The sequence below is a fragment of the Merops nubicus genome, unplaced genomic scaffold (assembly GCF_000691845.1).
Source record: "Merops nubicus isolate BGI_N331 unplaced genomic scaffold, ASM69184v1 scaffold38659, whole genome shotgun sequence".
NCBI classification, from domain to species: Eukaryota; Metazoa; Chordata; class Aves; order Coraciiformes; family Meropidae; genus Merops; species Merops nubicus.
The window spans coordinates 2,740-16,809 of NW_008633720.1; the positions used below are offsets into that span (position 1 = coordinate 2,740).

General features: G+C 45.1%; 1 protein-coding gene across 1 annotated transcript; it reads left to right on the forward strand.

The window, feature by feature from the left end:
- Nucleotides 1–4,029: 4,029 nt before the first annotated feature.
- DOLPP1 (dolichyldiphosphatase 1) lies at nt 4,030–10,515 on the forward strand (the record flags this gene model as incomplete). Its single annotated transcript, XM_008948342.1, has 7 exons — nt 4,030–4,130; nt 5,786–5,870; nt 6,140–6,239; nt 7,084–7,182; nt 8,460–8,588; nt 9,335–9,424; nt 9,883–10,515. Coding segments are annotated over 7 exons (641 nt in total), but the record flags the coding sequence as incomplete, so codon positions are not given.
- Between the last annotated feature and the right edge of the window lie 3,555 nt (nt 10,516–14,070).

The window sequence follows — 14,070 nt, forward strand, 5'->3', positions numbered from 1 at the left end:
CAGAGCATGGATGCTGCTCTGAAGGTATGGGCTCACGTTCAGCCTGAGGGGTTTTGTTTGATAACAACTAAACTAAATCCTGTCAAGTTGTGGGTATAATTAGGGTTGTTTTTTCCCTTATGCATTGCTTTGCATGGGATGACTTTGTGTTGCAGATTTAAAACTCATCTTCAGGGACTTCCTGTCTGTAGAGTGAGTTTCACTGGAGAAACATTGAGTTCCTGGTTTGTTTTGGGTTTTTATTATTGTTTAGAGAGGAAAAAAAACCCAACAACTTCCTCTCTTCAGTGCAGCTGGGCTTCTTTAAGCTGTGGGACTTTCTGGACCTCCTCATGCTGGACAAATTCTTACAGGAGGGAACCTGCCGTGTCAAACCCTTTCTCTGTAGGAGGACAGAATCTTCCTGTTTTCTGCATTGTGAGGGGTGTTCACTACAGTCGGGCAGAGCTGGAGAGGCAGGTGTGAAGGCTGAAAAGAGCAAAGGTGCTGGTGCTGGGTCCGTACTCTGCCTCTGCAGTTCTCCTTGCTCTTCAGTATCGGCACGTGTAGCTCCTGTGGGAATGTTTGTTCTGGTGACCCTTGCTGTGGTCTCTGTTGAGGGTGGTAGCTCCCCAGCCAGGCTCATTTCCTAGCTAGTGTCTGTGGAGAGCAGCAGATACCACTGCGTTGTTTGACTTCTTTAATGCGGAGGTTTATGCTCAGTCTTCCTGCAGAAGTGCCACGTCTGATGCCTTCCATGCCATAATTTAAAGCCTCCTGAAGATATTTTTACTGCCCACAGCTTGTGATGCCAGTCTGGGTGCTAGCAGAGGAAAGGATGATCCGTCGTGACCGTTTGCTGGTGTGAATGCACGTGACACACTCACACACACGCTGGGTCAGGAGCACGGGACCAGCACCCTGCCAGGAGCAGGCGCCTCGCTGGGACACGGCGGTGGCACAAGGAGGTCCTGTGGGAGGATGTGGTTTGGGTGCCCTTGATTCATGTTTTTAGTCTATGCAGGTTAAGCCAATGTGGTGAAACGTGGATGTTTCCGCTGAAAGAATGCCGGGTAAAGTGTTGAATTGGAGCAGAAGCAGATGCTGAATGAAGGCTGGAAAAAAAATTGCGTGCTTCTGAGCTGTGTACAGTGTTTCACCTGTTTATCCCTTGGGTGCCTAAAAATGAGGTAGCTGGGTTCTTTGTTTTTTTGCCTCTTGAGGCCCAAATGATGTCCAGGGAAGACTGGACTTTAAAAAAGCAGGATTTAAACCAAAACAACCCCCACGCTATATATGAAATAGATTTTTCCTCTTGCATTTTTTCTAGAGGTTTTTGTCTCTATTCTTACTGGTTGGAGGAATTGCTTTAAAATGCCCAAGTCTTATAAAATGAAGAATAAAAAAAAAAGTCATAAAAAGGTAGCGGGAGGACGTGCTTGCTAGATGTGAGTGGCCTTCGAGCTGCAAGTCCCTGTCCCTGGGAATAAGGCTGTGAGCTCACTGAGGCGTGCAAGGAGACGGGAGTGACACGAGAGATCAGGCTCAGAACCCGGGAGCGGTGATCGGGGCCGGCCTTTCCCTCAGAGCTTGCTTTGCCTGCTTCACTGGGGATCTCCAGGCATTTCAGAGCTGCTTTAATTAGAGCAGCTCTGCCTTGAACAGCGTATGAACCTGTGTGATGGTGTTGGTGAGCTCTTGGCACAGCACGAGCCCTGCCTGCAGACAGCGCACAGCGATGGATCTGCCTCCTCCTCCAGCAGTGGCTGCAGAATGTGATCTGGGTTGTTTGCTGTTAGCCACGGTAATATGAAGGATTATTAACATTATCTCTGTTCCATTTTAAATGGGCAGTTGAAATGTTTGGGGAGTTATTGTGTTAGGGTTGTCTGAGTAAAGGGTTTGGTGCTCTGCCTGCAGGCAGCATCTGAGAGCGATGGTTTCCAGTTCCCCACCTCAGCTGTGAGTGTGGGTTTGTGTGCCAGTAAATTCTGAGCGGCGTGATTTATTTGGAATCTTATCACATAACTTAATGGAGCGTCTTGAGTTTGGTACTGCTGATGCTATTAAAATTAAAAGACTACTTCCTTAAGTATTCTTCCACCATCTGCACAAGAAATAAAACCCCCCTGAGAAGATAAATAATCTGGTTTGGTTTCTACTTGACAAAATTATGGCTTTTAGTCTTGAAGTGCTGAGCCTTTAGTACCGTGGAGTAACAGAGTGAGTGATCTGAGACACGGAGATTCCTCCAGGATGAGCTGTCATCAGTTGGTAGTGCTGGAACTGAGACTAATGGAAAGTATTCCTGAGGCTTTCAGGGTAGTTTTGATTGTCTGAATGGCTCATCTCATGAATTCCCTCATCATTTAAGACAGGACTCATTTCATTGAGAGTCTGTGATTTACATAAAACTGCAAGGGGCTTGATTCTCTATTGCCAGGTAACTGATACTGTCACTTACATCCACTTTGCATTTCCATAACGTGTTGCTGTTCTGCTTTGGGAGCATTTGGAACCCACCTGATACAAAGCAAACGTGCCACGTGGTGCAAGAGAAGTTTCAAATTCAGTGTTTGTCTAATGCTTCTCAGGTTAAAACCAAACCAAAACCTCCCTTTAGTAAAAACTCAGCATTCTTGAGGGTTCTGTCCTCCAGCTCTTCCTTGCCAATGGTGTTCCCACATCTAACCCAGAGATGGGAATTCAAGAAGGATCTTTGCACTATACCTAATGTAACCACAACTGTGTGGCAGTAACAGCAGCAGCATGAACTTTGTAGCAGTGCAATCACTTCTTTTTTTAATCAATTCCAGTATTCAGAGGCTGAGGTTAAAGTCCATTTTTGCCAAGTGCTGTTTTAAAATGTGGGTGTGTGGGCTGGGGAGACTCAATATCTTGCAGTGGAATTGATCTAGGAATGAGTCCAATGCTCAGTCTTGCAGAGGCATCCTGTTTCCTCTGGAGGGGAGGAAGGAAGGATGAATTGCTGTGGGAGCTGATGCTTTTGTGCTCAATAATGGATGGAGAAGATCCAGTCTTTGAGAGCTGATAGAGAAAGTACCCTGTCTCTGAAGCTGCTCAGTGGGTTCATACTGCATTTTCCTAGGGACTGCTGTCTTTAATGGTTCTCTGGTAGATGGTTCTCACTCTCCTGATGTGAACTGCTGATCTTGGAGCAAAATTACTCTGAGTTTTTGTTTCGTTGGAGCTTATGCTGATGTCTTCTCTCCAAATAGTTTTTTGTGTGTCCTTCTTCAGGGAACAGGGGTGAGAGAAACCTAGATCAAAGTACATAGCTGCTCTTTACAGTTGCGTGTCAACTTGTGTGTCTGTGATAGTTCAGGATAAAGGTTTTGAGGTACTTATGAACTTTTGTGAGGTCCCACTGCTGCTCCCTGATTCTCCCTGGGGGATAACTGGACTGTAAGCTATTTGGGTGGAATGCCCAAAGTCACTTCTGTGTGATACCAGTGGACTGCTGGTTAAAAAGCAGTCTCCTTCCCCCCCATCCTATATCTCCTGCTATGTTAAGCTATTTCCTCCTCATTTTGCTAATGCTAGTGTTCATGCAGGCACATGGTGAGACAGATTAAGAGCTGATCTAGCTGAAAACTCACCCATTTCAGTAAGGGAGTGGGAAAGGATTTGTTTGGGGAGCGTGTGCTGGTAATTGGCACAGGGAGGCAATACGAATGAGGGGGAGGGAAAGACGCTGCCTCTTTTGCAGCAGCCTGTGCTTATGTTGGATTAAAGTGATTCTGGGCCCACACCCGTGGTCATTGTTGTAAATTGGCTGGCAGTAATCTGTGCTGAACGATGCCAAGCTCCTCTCATCCCTGCTTTTGAACCTGCATGTGAGCACTGCTGTCTTCCTTGCCTCGCTCTTCTCTGGAGCAGCCAAAGTCAGTCTGCAAATGGAGACTTGCTGCAGTGCTGGGTTTGTCCCTCTGCCCCCAGTGGCTCAGAGCATCAACTGACCCACGCTCTGGTGGCTGGCAGGTACCTGTGGAGCTCAAACTGATTTGTTTCTCTTGTTTGTTTCCCTAGGTGATTTCTCTGGTCAGCTTTTAGCTTATTTGAGTCTTGGTCCAATATTCATTATTGTTGGCTTTGTAACACTCATCATATTCAAGAGAGAGCTTCACACGGTGAGTCCTTCCTTCTCAGCTTCACCTCATGACTAAAGATTTTTCCATTGTCACTGATGTTCCTGTACCCACACTTCATTATCCCTCTTTAAAGAGCAAGCTTAGGTAAGGTGATCTTCCTGTTAGAGAACAGCAGGAGGCACTTTTCACCTGTGCCAGGTTAAGACTGCTTAGCCTTTGCTGACTTCTCTGTTACTCTGGTATGTTTTGGGCATTACGTGTCCAAAAACATCGAGGGTGATGTCTGAGGAACTGAAGAATGCTGTTACAGAGTGGGAGCACTCCCAAGATCTAGTAGGACTGTAGCACTAGTAGGCTCCTGCAAGATGGGCAGCATATGCAGAAGATAGTGTCTGTAGCTCAGTAGGATGTTCTTTCTTTGAACTGCTGAGGCAGAAAAGGGGATACAAAAGAAAACCTCTGGGTTTTCAAGGGTGTGGATTGGTTTGTAAGGGCTGCTTCCCAGCTGTGAACTGAATGACAGGGACAGAAGAGACTTGCTTCTGTCTCTGTGACCAACAGGGGACTTCTTTTTGTAATACATGGTGCTTTCTGTCTTCTCTGACAGGTAGTTAGGAATCAGTGTCATAAACAAATTCCATTTAGGAGCTATAAACCTGGTGTAATATTTTCCCTCAATAACCAGATAAAATAAGGTCCACTGGAAGGACTTTGGCAGCAGACTTCCAATGTAGGGCCATGGTGTCATGGGAACCAGTGGCTCAAGGGATCTGGGAATGGGACTTCTAGATTATTCAGCTGATGCTAGCCAGGAGAGACAGCTGTTCAGTTCTGGCAACTCAGAGGTTTCTTGTTGGCCCAAAAGAGAGAATAAGCTGGAGTAACAATTGCACAAATTCATGGGTTTTTGGGTTTTTGAATACAGGGGCTAAAAGGGGGTTGGTAACAAGACCAGTGTTGAGGCTGCTTCCCAGTTCTGTGTGGGGAGCCACCGTTGAGCTGCAGACAGATGCTGGCTGACTTGGAGCAGCCTGACCCGTAGCTCAGGACATAGAGTGAAAAATTGCTTCATCATCTGGAACGGGACTGAGAGTTAAGGAGGCAGAGTATCTGCAGCAACTGGCAAGCTGATCCCAGCAGCAGGGCTCATTTAGGGGAGCTGTATGGACTATGGAATTAAAGAGTAAAAATAATTGCTACCAGTGTGGCTCAGTTCAGACTGTGATTTCATTTTAGACTGAAGACGGCAACTTCAAGATGGAAATATTTATGGAGGGAAAAGCCAGAAAGCCTAAAAAGTCATCTTTTTAAAGCTGTTTACCCAGACAGCAGTGTGTGCACTCCCCCTGTTGGTCGTCGGGGAAAGACAAGCCCTTAAAACTGCCCTGGTTTGGTGGCACGTTTTACCCGTGCCGGTGGGAGTGCACTAACAGAAGTGCTGTACAGTGTCCTTTCGGTCTCCTTCTGGGTATCATCTGCTGAAAAGCTGCAGATACACAACGTGTTGCAAAATAAGCAAAGCAGGCTGAAAAAGAAACACTTTTCTTCCTCAGGGAGAGAATTTTGAAGCTTATGGTTTTAACTTGAGTAGTCAAAGAAAATTAGAAACGTGATTTGGGGTTTTGTCAACAGAGAGAGCCTGGTAATTAGGTGAATCTTTTAGCTAGGGTGACATGGTTGTCTTGCCTTCACAGATCTCTTTCTTGGGAGGGCTGGCATTCAACGAGGGAGTGAACTGGTTGATAAAAAATGTAATCCGTGAGCCTCGGCCCTGTGAAGGTATGGTATGGCCCACTGCTGCCAGGGGCTTGGCTGAGTTTGGAGTGGAATGCTCGCTGGGGGGTGGGTTAGCTGGTGTCTCCCCTTTGCCTCATGTTGGCTTTGGATGTTTGGGTGTAAGAAGGCTGGCAGAGCCATCTGAGTGGAGACGTGTCCTGTGAACTCATGTGCACAACCTCCAGCAGAGTGGTCTGGCTTCACATCTGGAGTGTTCCAGCTGCTATGCACAGAGTAGACCTTGACCATACTCTTTCTTCTTCTCTTCCCAGAAGCCCATTCAACAGTGACCACAAAATATGGGATGCCGTCCAGCCACTCCCAATTCATGTGGTTTTTCTCTGTCTATTCCTTTCTGTTCCTTTATTTAAGGTAAAAATTCAGTGTCAGGTTTTGGCTGTTAACATGTTGAAACACCTGAAATAGATGGCTCCCTTGCTGTGTGCCTCTTCAGTGGCACAACAGAGCTAAAGCTGAGGAGCTGCCCAATTTACTGTGGCTGGGGTGGGTGGAGCATGTCTATCTCAATCTGACTGTAGGACCATAGTTACCACTGCTGAAAACAGAAGGGTATGGGTGGGCTTCCTATGCCTGGCTGGGTACTGCTGTCCTGATGGGCTTTTTTTAGGCCATGATGATCCACTGGTGTGAGGGAAGAGGGAGGGGGAATGGGGAGGAGGAAAGAAGAGCTGCTTGCTCATGCGCCTGCTCAGTTTCGTCAGCGGGGTCGTCCGCAGGCTTTTAGGTGGTACCCGTGGCCCACTTGCATGACCTTCCAGTTCATCTCCCTTACCAGGTGCTGGTTTTACTTGCTGTGCTCTGCTTTTCTGAAATTCTCGCTGGGGCATGGCTCAGTCTTGTGGCTCCACGTGTGAAGGAGGACAAAACTCAGTTCCTCCTAGCTCAGGACGATGGAGGGACTCTGATGTCTTGGCTCCCCATTGTGTACGCTCAGCATGTGCCTTTCCCATCAGTTGTGGTAACTGTGAGCATTCTGGCTTCCATCACAGCAATCCCTGTTAGTGCTCAGAGAGGGAGAAGTGTGGCTCTTTGGCTTCTCTAACTGCTGCCAGTGGGACAGATTGCTGCTGGGATGGTATGGGGCTGCCCATGACCCCACCAGGGCAGAGCTTTCCTAGGGGCTCAGAGATAGAAAGAACAGAGATCAGGCTGCTCAGCTCCCTGCCCCATGCTAATGGCTCTCCATCTCTTTCAGAATGCACCAAACAAACAATGCAAGGTTTCTGGATTTACTATGGCGACACGTGCTGTCCATCTGCCTCGTCACAGTGGCTTTGCTAGTCTCATATAGTAGGTATGGAGCAGTTGTTTGTCTTAGGCTCTCATACGGTCCTGTGGCCTTCAGCAGCCAGCAGACCCTTCCTTCCCCTGCATTTCTGACCTGATTCTCAATGCCTGCGTTGCACAAGTCAGAAGTTGCTGTGTCGTCCATGAGACCCTTCAAATAAGCAGATGTGCTCCATGTGTGGTGCTTCACAGAAGCACTGACAAAGCCCCAGAGGAGCTGAGCTTGTAGCAGTGGCTGGTGGGCTCCATTGCCATGCTGAGCTGTGAGCATCGTGCCATGCCTGGCCACGACATCTGCAGCATGGGGCTTGCTGCAGTCCATCAATCCAGTTGTTTTGCTTGAGCAGTAGTTAATAAAAACAGTTACAGCTGTTTGACTTGCAAGATTTAGTCATATTAAGATGAATAAAGAAAATGAAACTTTGATAATGATTTTTTTCTCTTTAGTAGATTAGAAAAAAAAAAAAATATATATATTCACTCACACACAAAATGAGCTCCAGTGATTGGAAACAAGACAAATTCAGGCTAGAAATTAGGTCATGTTTTCCACAGGAAAGTAATTACCTGTTGGCACAGTTGACTGTACACTTGAGCCTATTCCTTACTACTGGAGTATTTTTTTAAGTTCTGATTGGGCAATTGTGTAAGAGATATACAGTCTAACACAAGTGAAAATTAATTTGGGGAAATCCAGTGGCCTGTGCTAGGCAGAGGGTTGGATATGATGATCTTAATGGCCCTATGATAAAAAGAATTTTGAATGTGATTTAGCCCATATGCACAGATAACTTAAGAGAGCATTGACACAGCTTCTGAATTGCTGTGGTCACAGTAAGCACCTTGTGGTAGTGCAGCCTTTGTGCTGTCACGTTTGAAAGCAGCAAAATCATAACAAAAATGTTGTTTATGTTCTTAAAAGCCTTTAAGCTCCAGCTTTGGTGGCTTGGAGGGGACCTGTCCTGTTACTGGCTTTGGAAGTCTCTTGTGAGAACCAACAGTAGTAGTTCCTCAGCTAATCCAAAGATAGATGAGGAAGAGTGTGGAGGGTTATCGAGTTAAGCTCAAACTAGAAGCTCTCTAAGCTGAAACTGCTGTAGCAGGGAAGGCAGTTTTTCCCCAACTTTTTTTGCCAGACAGCTTTTACATGAAAAAAGATAGCCACTTAAAACATCTGGAGGATAACTTGCTCAGAATGTCTGAGGGTGCAGTGACACATCAGCCCCTGAGTCATGCTGCCTCTTGTTTTCAGGCCTGTCTGGTGACTCTCCTCTTCCACTGCAGGGTTTATTTGCTTTACCACACCTGGAGCCAAGTCTTATATGGAGGTGTGGCAGGAAGCATTATGGCCATAGCCTGGTTTGCCTTCACACAAGAGATCCTAACTCCTCTCTTCCCAAGGATAGCTGCATGGTGAGTCTCTGTTCTGTGGAGGCTTATTCCTGCAGGTCTGCATTCTGTGGGTTGCTGGTTTGCTCATTAAATGAGTTCCCTGCAATGAGCTGGTAACATGAGCATATAGAATTACCTGCAGAAGAAAATTTTCCTCATCAGTTGGTGTAAAAACTGTGCCTTGCATCTGAAGCAAAGCAAATGTAGAGACACTTCAGTCCTTAAAATTTTACTTGTAGCTGTGCAAGCCCTGACAGTAAATGGGCTGCTCAAACTTCTATGGACTGCCTAAGTCAGAGATGTTAGAAATGAGAATTCCTGGGTTCTGTTACAGTTTTTTGTACTGACTGTTGTGTAATCTACTTGTTCTTCCATGTTTTCTTGTGCATGTGTCTACAAAGGATCTTGCATCCTTGCCTGATGTGGGTGGGGAAGAGAGAACTGTTACCTTCATAATCCTGCTAAAGTTGTGAGATGTGGCAGAGTTCTGGAGAAGCTTTTGAAGCAGAACAGACCTTTCTTAATGAATGTCTAATGACATAGTGAAATTGCAAAGCCCTTTAAATGTAATGTAGTCTGGAAATGCTGGATAAGGAAGGGAAAAAAAAGAGGGTTTTGATTAAATTTAACAATGAGCCCTTTTCCCATCCTGAAGGATAATAGAATAACATTGTTAAGTCTAGAGCAGTTTTTGTACCTTTTTAATGAAGATTGTGATGGAGGAAATCTAATTATTTCTCCTTTTCCACCACCTTGTCCATTTTCAGGCCAATTTCAGAGTTCTTTTTAATCCGAGACACCAGCCTCATTCCTAACATCCTGTGGTTTGAATACACAGTGACGAGAGCAGAGGCAAGGTAAGTTCTGCTGGGGGGTGGAGGAGCTGTCACGGCTCTGACTTGTCAGATGTACTTATTAATTCACTTCCTAATATGTAGATAGCTGCTGTGGGATAGATAGAATTGTGCGGAGTGAAACAATACCAAGTTAGGGGTTAACTACTGCATCTGGAAGGTGAGTCTGTTAGGGAGGGTTTGGGATTAAAGAATGTTTACTTTAAGTAGTATCTCAGCTCACTCGCCCATGGTTTCTGCCAGCAGTGGTTCATGGTCTTGCATCCACATGTGAGCTCCTGCACACTTAAGGCAGGAGGACTGTAAGGCAGAGCAGGGAGGACTGGTCTCCCTGCAGAGTATGGTGGGGAAGCAGAGCTTTACTTTAATCCTCTGCTCTTCTGCCCGCTGTTTTTTGGGGCAGAACCCTCAGTAGGGCCGGGGCCACCTCTCTGACCCTGCTCCCTGTGCCGCCGTTGCAGGAACAGACAGCGCAAGCTGGGTACGAAGCTGCAGTGACTCGGGAGGTGCGGGGACCAGAGCGCACGTTTGAGCAGAGACCTGGGAGCAGCACGGAGCCTTTTCACAGACGGACCAAAGGAACAGGCAGGGACCATACCCCAAACCTGAAAGCCTTTGCTCTGCTTTAGCAGCTAGCTGGATGCTCCCTGATGCATGTGGGACCGTGCAGGAGTAGAAACTCATTTTCAACACAGATGCACATTGCCGGTTGGAATGTACCATCGTGTCTACGTCAGGGGAGGGGGGAGAAAACGCCTGGTGTCATGTTCGGGGGAGGGGAAACCAAAAACCAATCCTTTCTGTGACTTTTTTTTTTTCAGCATGAAATATACACACTATTTATTTATTTTTTTAAATGGAACTATTGTTTTTGGGGTGGGTGAGGCATTGTGTGTTTTGGTTTTGCTTTTCGTTTGGGTTTTTCTTCCTGGAAGAAGATGACAAAACTAATTTCAACTTGATCATGCTTAATTAGGGCTTTTAATTTTTAAAAAAAAAACAAACTTCTTAGGAGGGAGGGGAACTAGGATGGGGTGACCTAGGCAGAAGGGAGAGGAAGACCTTCTGTCCTTTCTGCAGCCAGTTTGGGAGATCAGAATCTATTCCAGCTGCACTTTGTACAGATGGAAGGACTGAAGATCTGATTTTTAACACTAGTGACGGTTCTGCAGGGAAGCCTGCACGGATACCATTAAGGGGAGTGTGTGTGTAAAACAAAGGAAAACTGAAATATACTGACTATTATTTTTTTTCCACTGCTGTTCCTGTTGTGTAATTAGCAAGAGTGTCTTTTTGAGCATCTCTTCTAGGTGGCAAGAGTCTCATACATATCGTACGTTTACTCCATCTCTTCCTGTATATTTTGATTACCTCAGGGTTGCTGTGATCTGTACAGCTTGTTGTACTGAGCGTGCTACTGGTGGCACCAGAAAGCCCATTGGTTCTAAGCAGTGCTGTGCTCCAGGGAGAGTCAGCCCAAAGCCTTACAAAATTCAGTTGTTAGTCTGTCTTGAGCACTGATTTTTTTAATTTTTTAAAATTTTTTTTTCTGTTAAAGCTTAAGGGAGATATTTTTGAGAGCAAACAAAGTGACAACCATAAATGAAAATCAAGGCAAATGACTAATAAGTAGCTGAGCTGCTGTCTGAATTATTTCTTGAGGAGTCCTGTTAGAATCAAACTGTGAGCTCAGGTAGTGAGTTTGTCCCAAGCCTGTGAAAGGCTCCTGCCAGTTATTACAGAGGCTTGGTTGGGGTTCTGCAGCAGTAACACTGAGTGCTGAACTCCTACAAGCGAGTTTTGCTTTCCATCCTTCTTCCATGCCAGTTCCTCGTTTGGGCAGTCTGCTCTCGGGGTGCTGTGTCTCTGTGGGGGTGTGCCTGCCATCTGTGTGTGCTGGTGATGCCGACAACTTCTGTCATCCATGAGTTAACCTGGCAAGGGCTATACTCAGAGTGCTTCAGGGCTGTGCATGGACACTGTCTGTATTTCTGGTATATAATGCAGCAGTTCAAGTGTAACTACAGAGGAGTATTTATTCAAAGCACAATTGACTTGAACTTTCACAGATACAGGACAGCTTCTGAACTGGCTCAAAGGTCATCGGTGTGCCTTCGATGCAGTCATATGAGCAGAGGTAAAATGACTGTCACATCTCAGTCTTGCTGCCTGTTTTACTATCTCCACTTTAATCAGACTCCTGCATTATAAAGCTGCTTGAAGTGAGATGTGTTTCTGTCCATCTTGATTATTTTTATTTTTTTTTTTAAGTTTTCATCTGTGCCTGTTGCCATAGGAGTTTGTGTGTTCATATGGAGTGGGAGCTACTGTAGAAACTATTGGACAACCAGAGTGTTGACTGTAGAAAGCAGTGATGCTGGTGTAGGAGATCAGGAATGAAGGCTGTTTAAATTTCTGTGTTTAAATAGCTATGGGTATTAAATGAACTGTTTTCAGTTGTTACAGCAAAAATATATATATTTTTAAGAACTGTTTAGTAATTGCATAACAGGAGCAATCCTGTTAACATCTGAAGGACCTGAATCTGCTTTGAAGGTACATCAGAAAAAAGAGGCATCTTGCAGCTTTCACAGGGATGTCTGATCTGACCTAGAACAGCTCTGTAAAAATGAGACAGGACATGGGATAGGCCACATGACATGGTGGTACCATATGGTTCAGTTTGGAAGCTGGTACTAATCACTTATGTCTCGCAAAACCATTTGTTTCTCTTTATATCTCTTGTAAGTTAATTTACAAGGCTAGAAGGGAGATCACAGCTCTTCCCCAAGGATGAGGCTGACAGAGTGGATTGTTTCCAGGGTGGCTAGTGCTTCCCTGGCCTCTCTAGAGCTGTTTTGACAGACTGCTGGGAAGCCTCTGTGTGGAAACACCTAGTGAGAACTAGAGCATAGAGAAGAGGGTTTGTCTCCTCATGGAGAGCAGTGTTGTGTAAAAAGCTGTTCCACTTCATGTTGCCTTCAAACCCAACCTTCCTACAGTGATTCTTAGGAATAAGGGAGAGGAAGAAGAGCTCTTGTAAGACAGTGTAATAAACTCTCCTCTGTTCTCTGTGAGTTGTTTGTAATCTGCATCTTCCTCCTACTTGTGCTGTACCTTTCCAGAAATCTTTGCAATACTTGATATAGTAGAAATTCCTTAGTGATCCCATGGATTTTCTTAACTAAATGGTGCTGTGCAGGAAAAAGATTTGAGCTCTGCCTTATTATCCTACACTTGTATGAAGTCTTCTGCCACTAGTTTTATGAAATGGAATCCTTTTCTTTGGAATATGTGGCTTTGCAAGCAGATGCTTTCTCTTCCTCCCCTCTACTCGAGGGGGCTGGATGGAGATCTAAGACAATAAAAGGAAGGTGACAGAATGCTGTGGTTCGCTGTTCTTGCTGTCCCCACACAAACATCCTCCCATAAGGGCAGTTATGTAACTTCTGCAGTGTCGAAGGAGATGTAAATCTTTTTGTAGCACTTCTCTGTTTATTGTGTTTCAGTTTATTCAAAGAACATTTCAAAACTCTGCATGACACGGATTACACAACCGAAACAGTACTGAACACAGCTAACTGGCAAAGCATGCAACACTACAGGCTGTGTCATCAATTGCACTCATACCCCAAGAGTTACCTGAATATTTTCAGTCTATGCATTTCTTAAGTTATTTTTTTTCCCAAATTTTTCTGGAACTTAAGTTTCTTGTACTTAATGTGCCTTTAAGACAACGGACATCTCTTGATAAAACAATCACAATGGGAAACGAGGAGGACAACAGCATTCAGTAAGTTGACACCAAACAAATCCAGAAGGTACGAGTTGGAAGGACATCACAGTTCAGAATTTGTACAATAAGAAAAGACTTTTAAAAGGAAAAACCTTGTAATGATTTCAGTGTCCTTTCGAGCACTTCAAAAATCAGCTTCATTTATCTGAATTTCAGCTCCGTACATCATTAAGGGTGCATGAAGTGGTTTATGCATCTTGGATCTCTTTCAGTGTCATAGTCTGCTTCTTGCAGCTGTACTCTGCTGAAGCTAGTGGGGTATCCAGATTTAGATCCAGAATAGATCAATCCCATCTTCTGAGATACAGTCACAGCAGCACATACTTCTGCTTAATCTTTAATAGGCACTTTCCTTTGATAGCCTTCCCCTCGGAGACTGAAGTAGAAAAGGGTGAGTCTCAAATACTGAAGTGGCAATACAGCAGCATCAGTGGCTGAAGGCATTGCAGACAAGGAGAGAGAGCTCATCCCCTGGCAACAGAGGTTGATTCAGTAGGACAGGAGGATTACTTTGGCAAAAGGACTATTTTTTCAGCGTTAAAGGCCCCATAAACCCAGATGTTATTCCAGCAAGGTCTGGTCTTTTCTGTAGTAATTACACAATCACTTGCACTGTGATAATACTGAGTATCCTCTTGCAGTTTTCAGTCTAATTTACACAGAGAAGTCAACAGAGCAGGGATGCATGCTTGCACGTTTGTAGTGCTCCTATTGGCTTCTTCAGACAATCTCACTCCATTCAGGATTCTTCTAAAAGATCAACTAAACCCATGTAGATGATGTGGAAGTGGCAGTTCATACAATCACTGGCTGTGCAGGTGAGTTTCAGTTAAATTCTCCTTTTTAAGGTTTA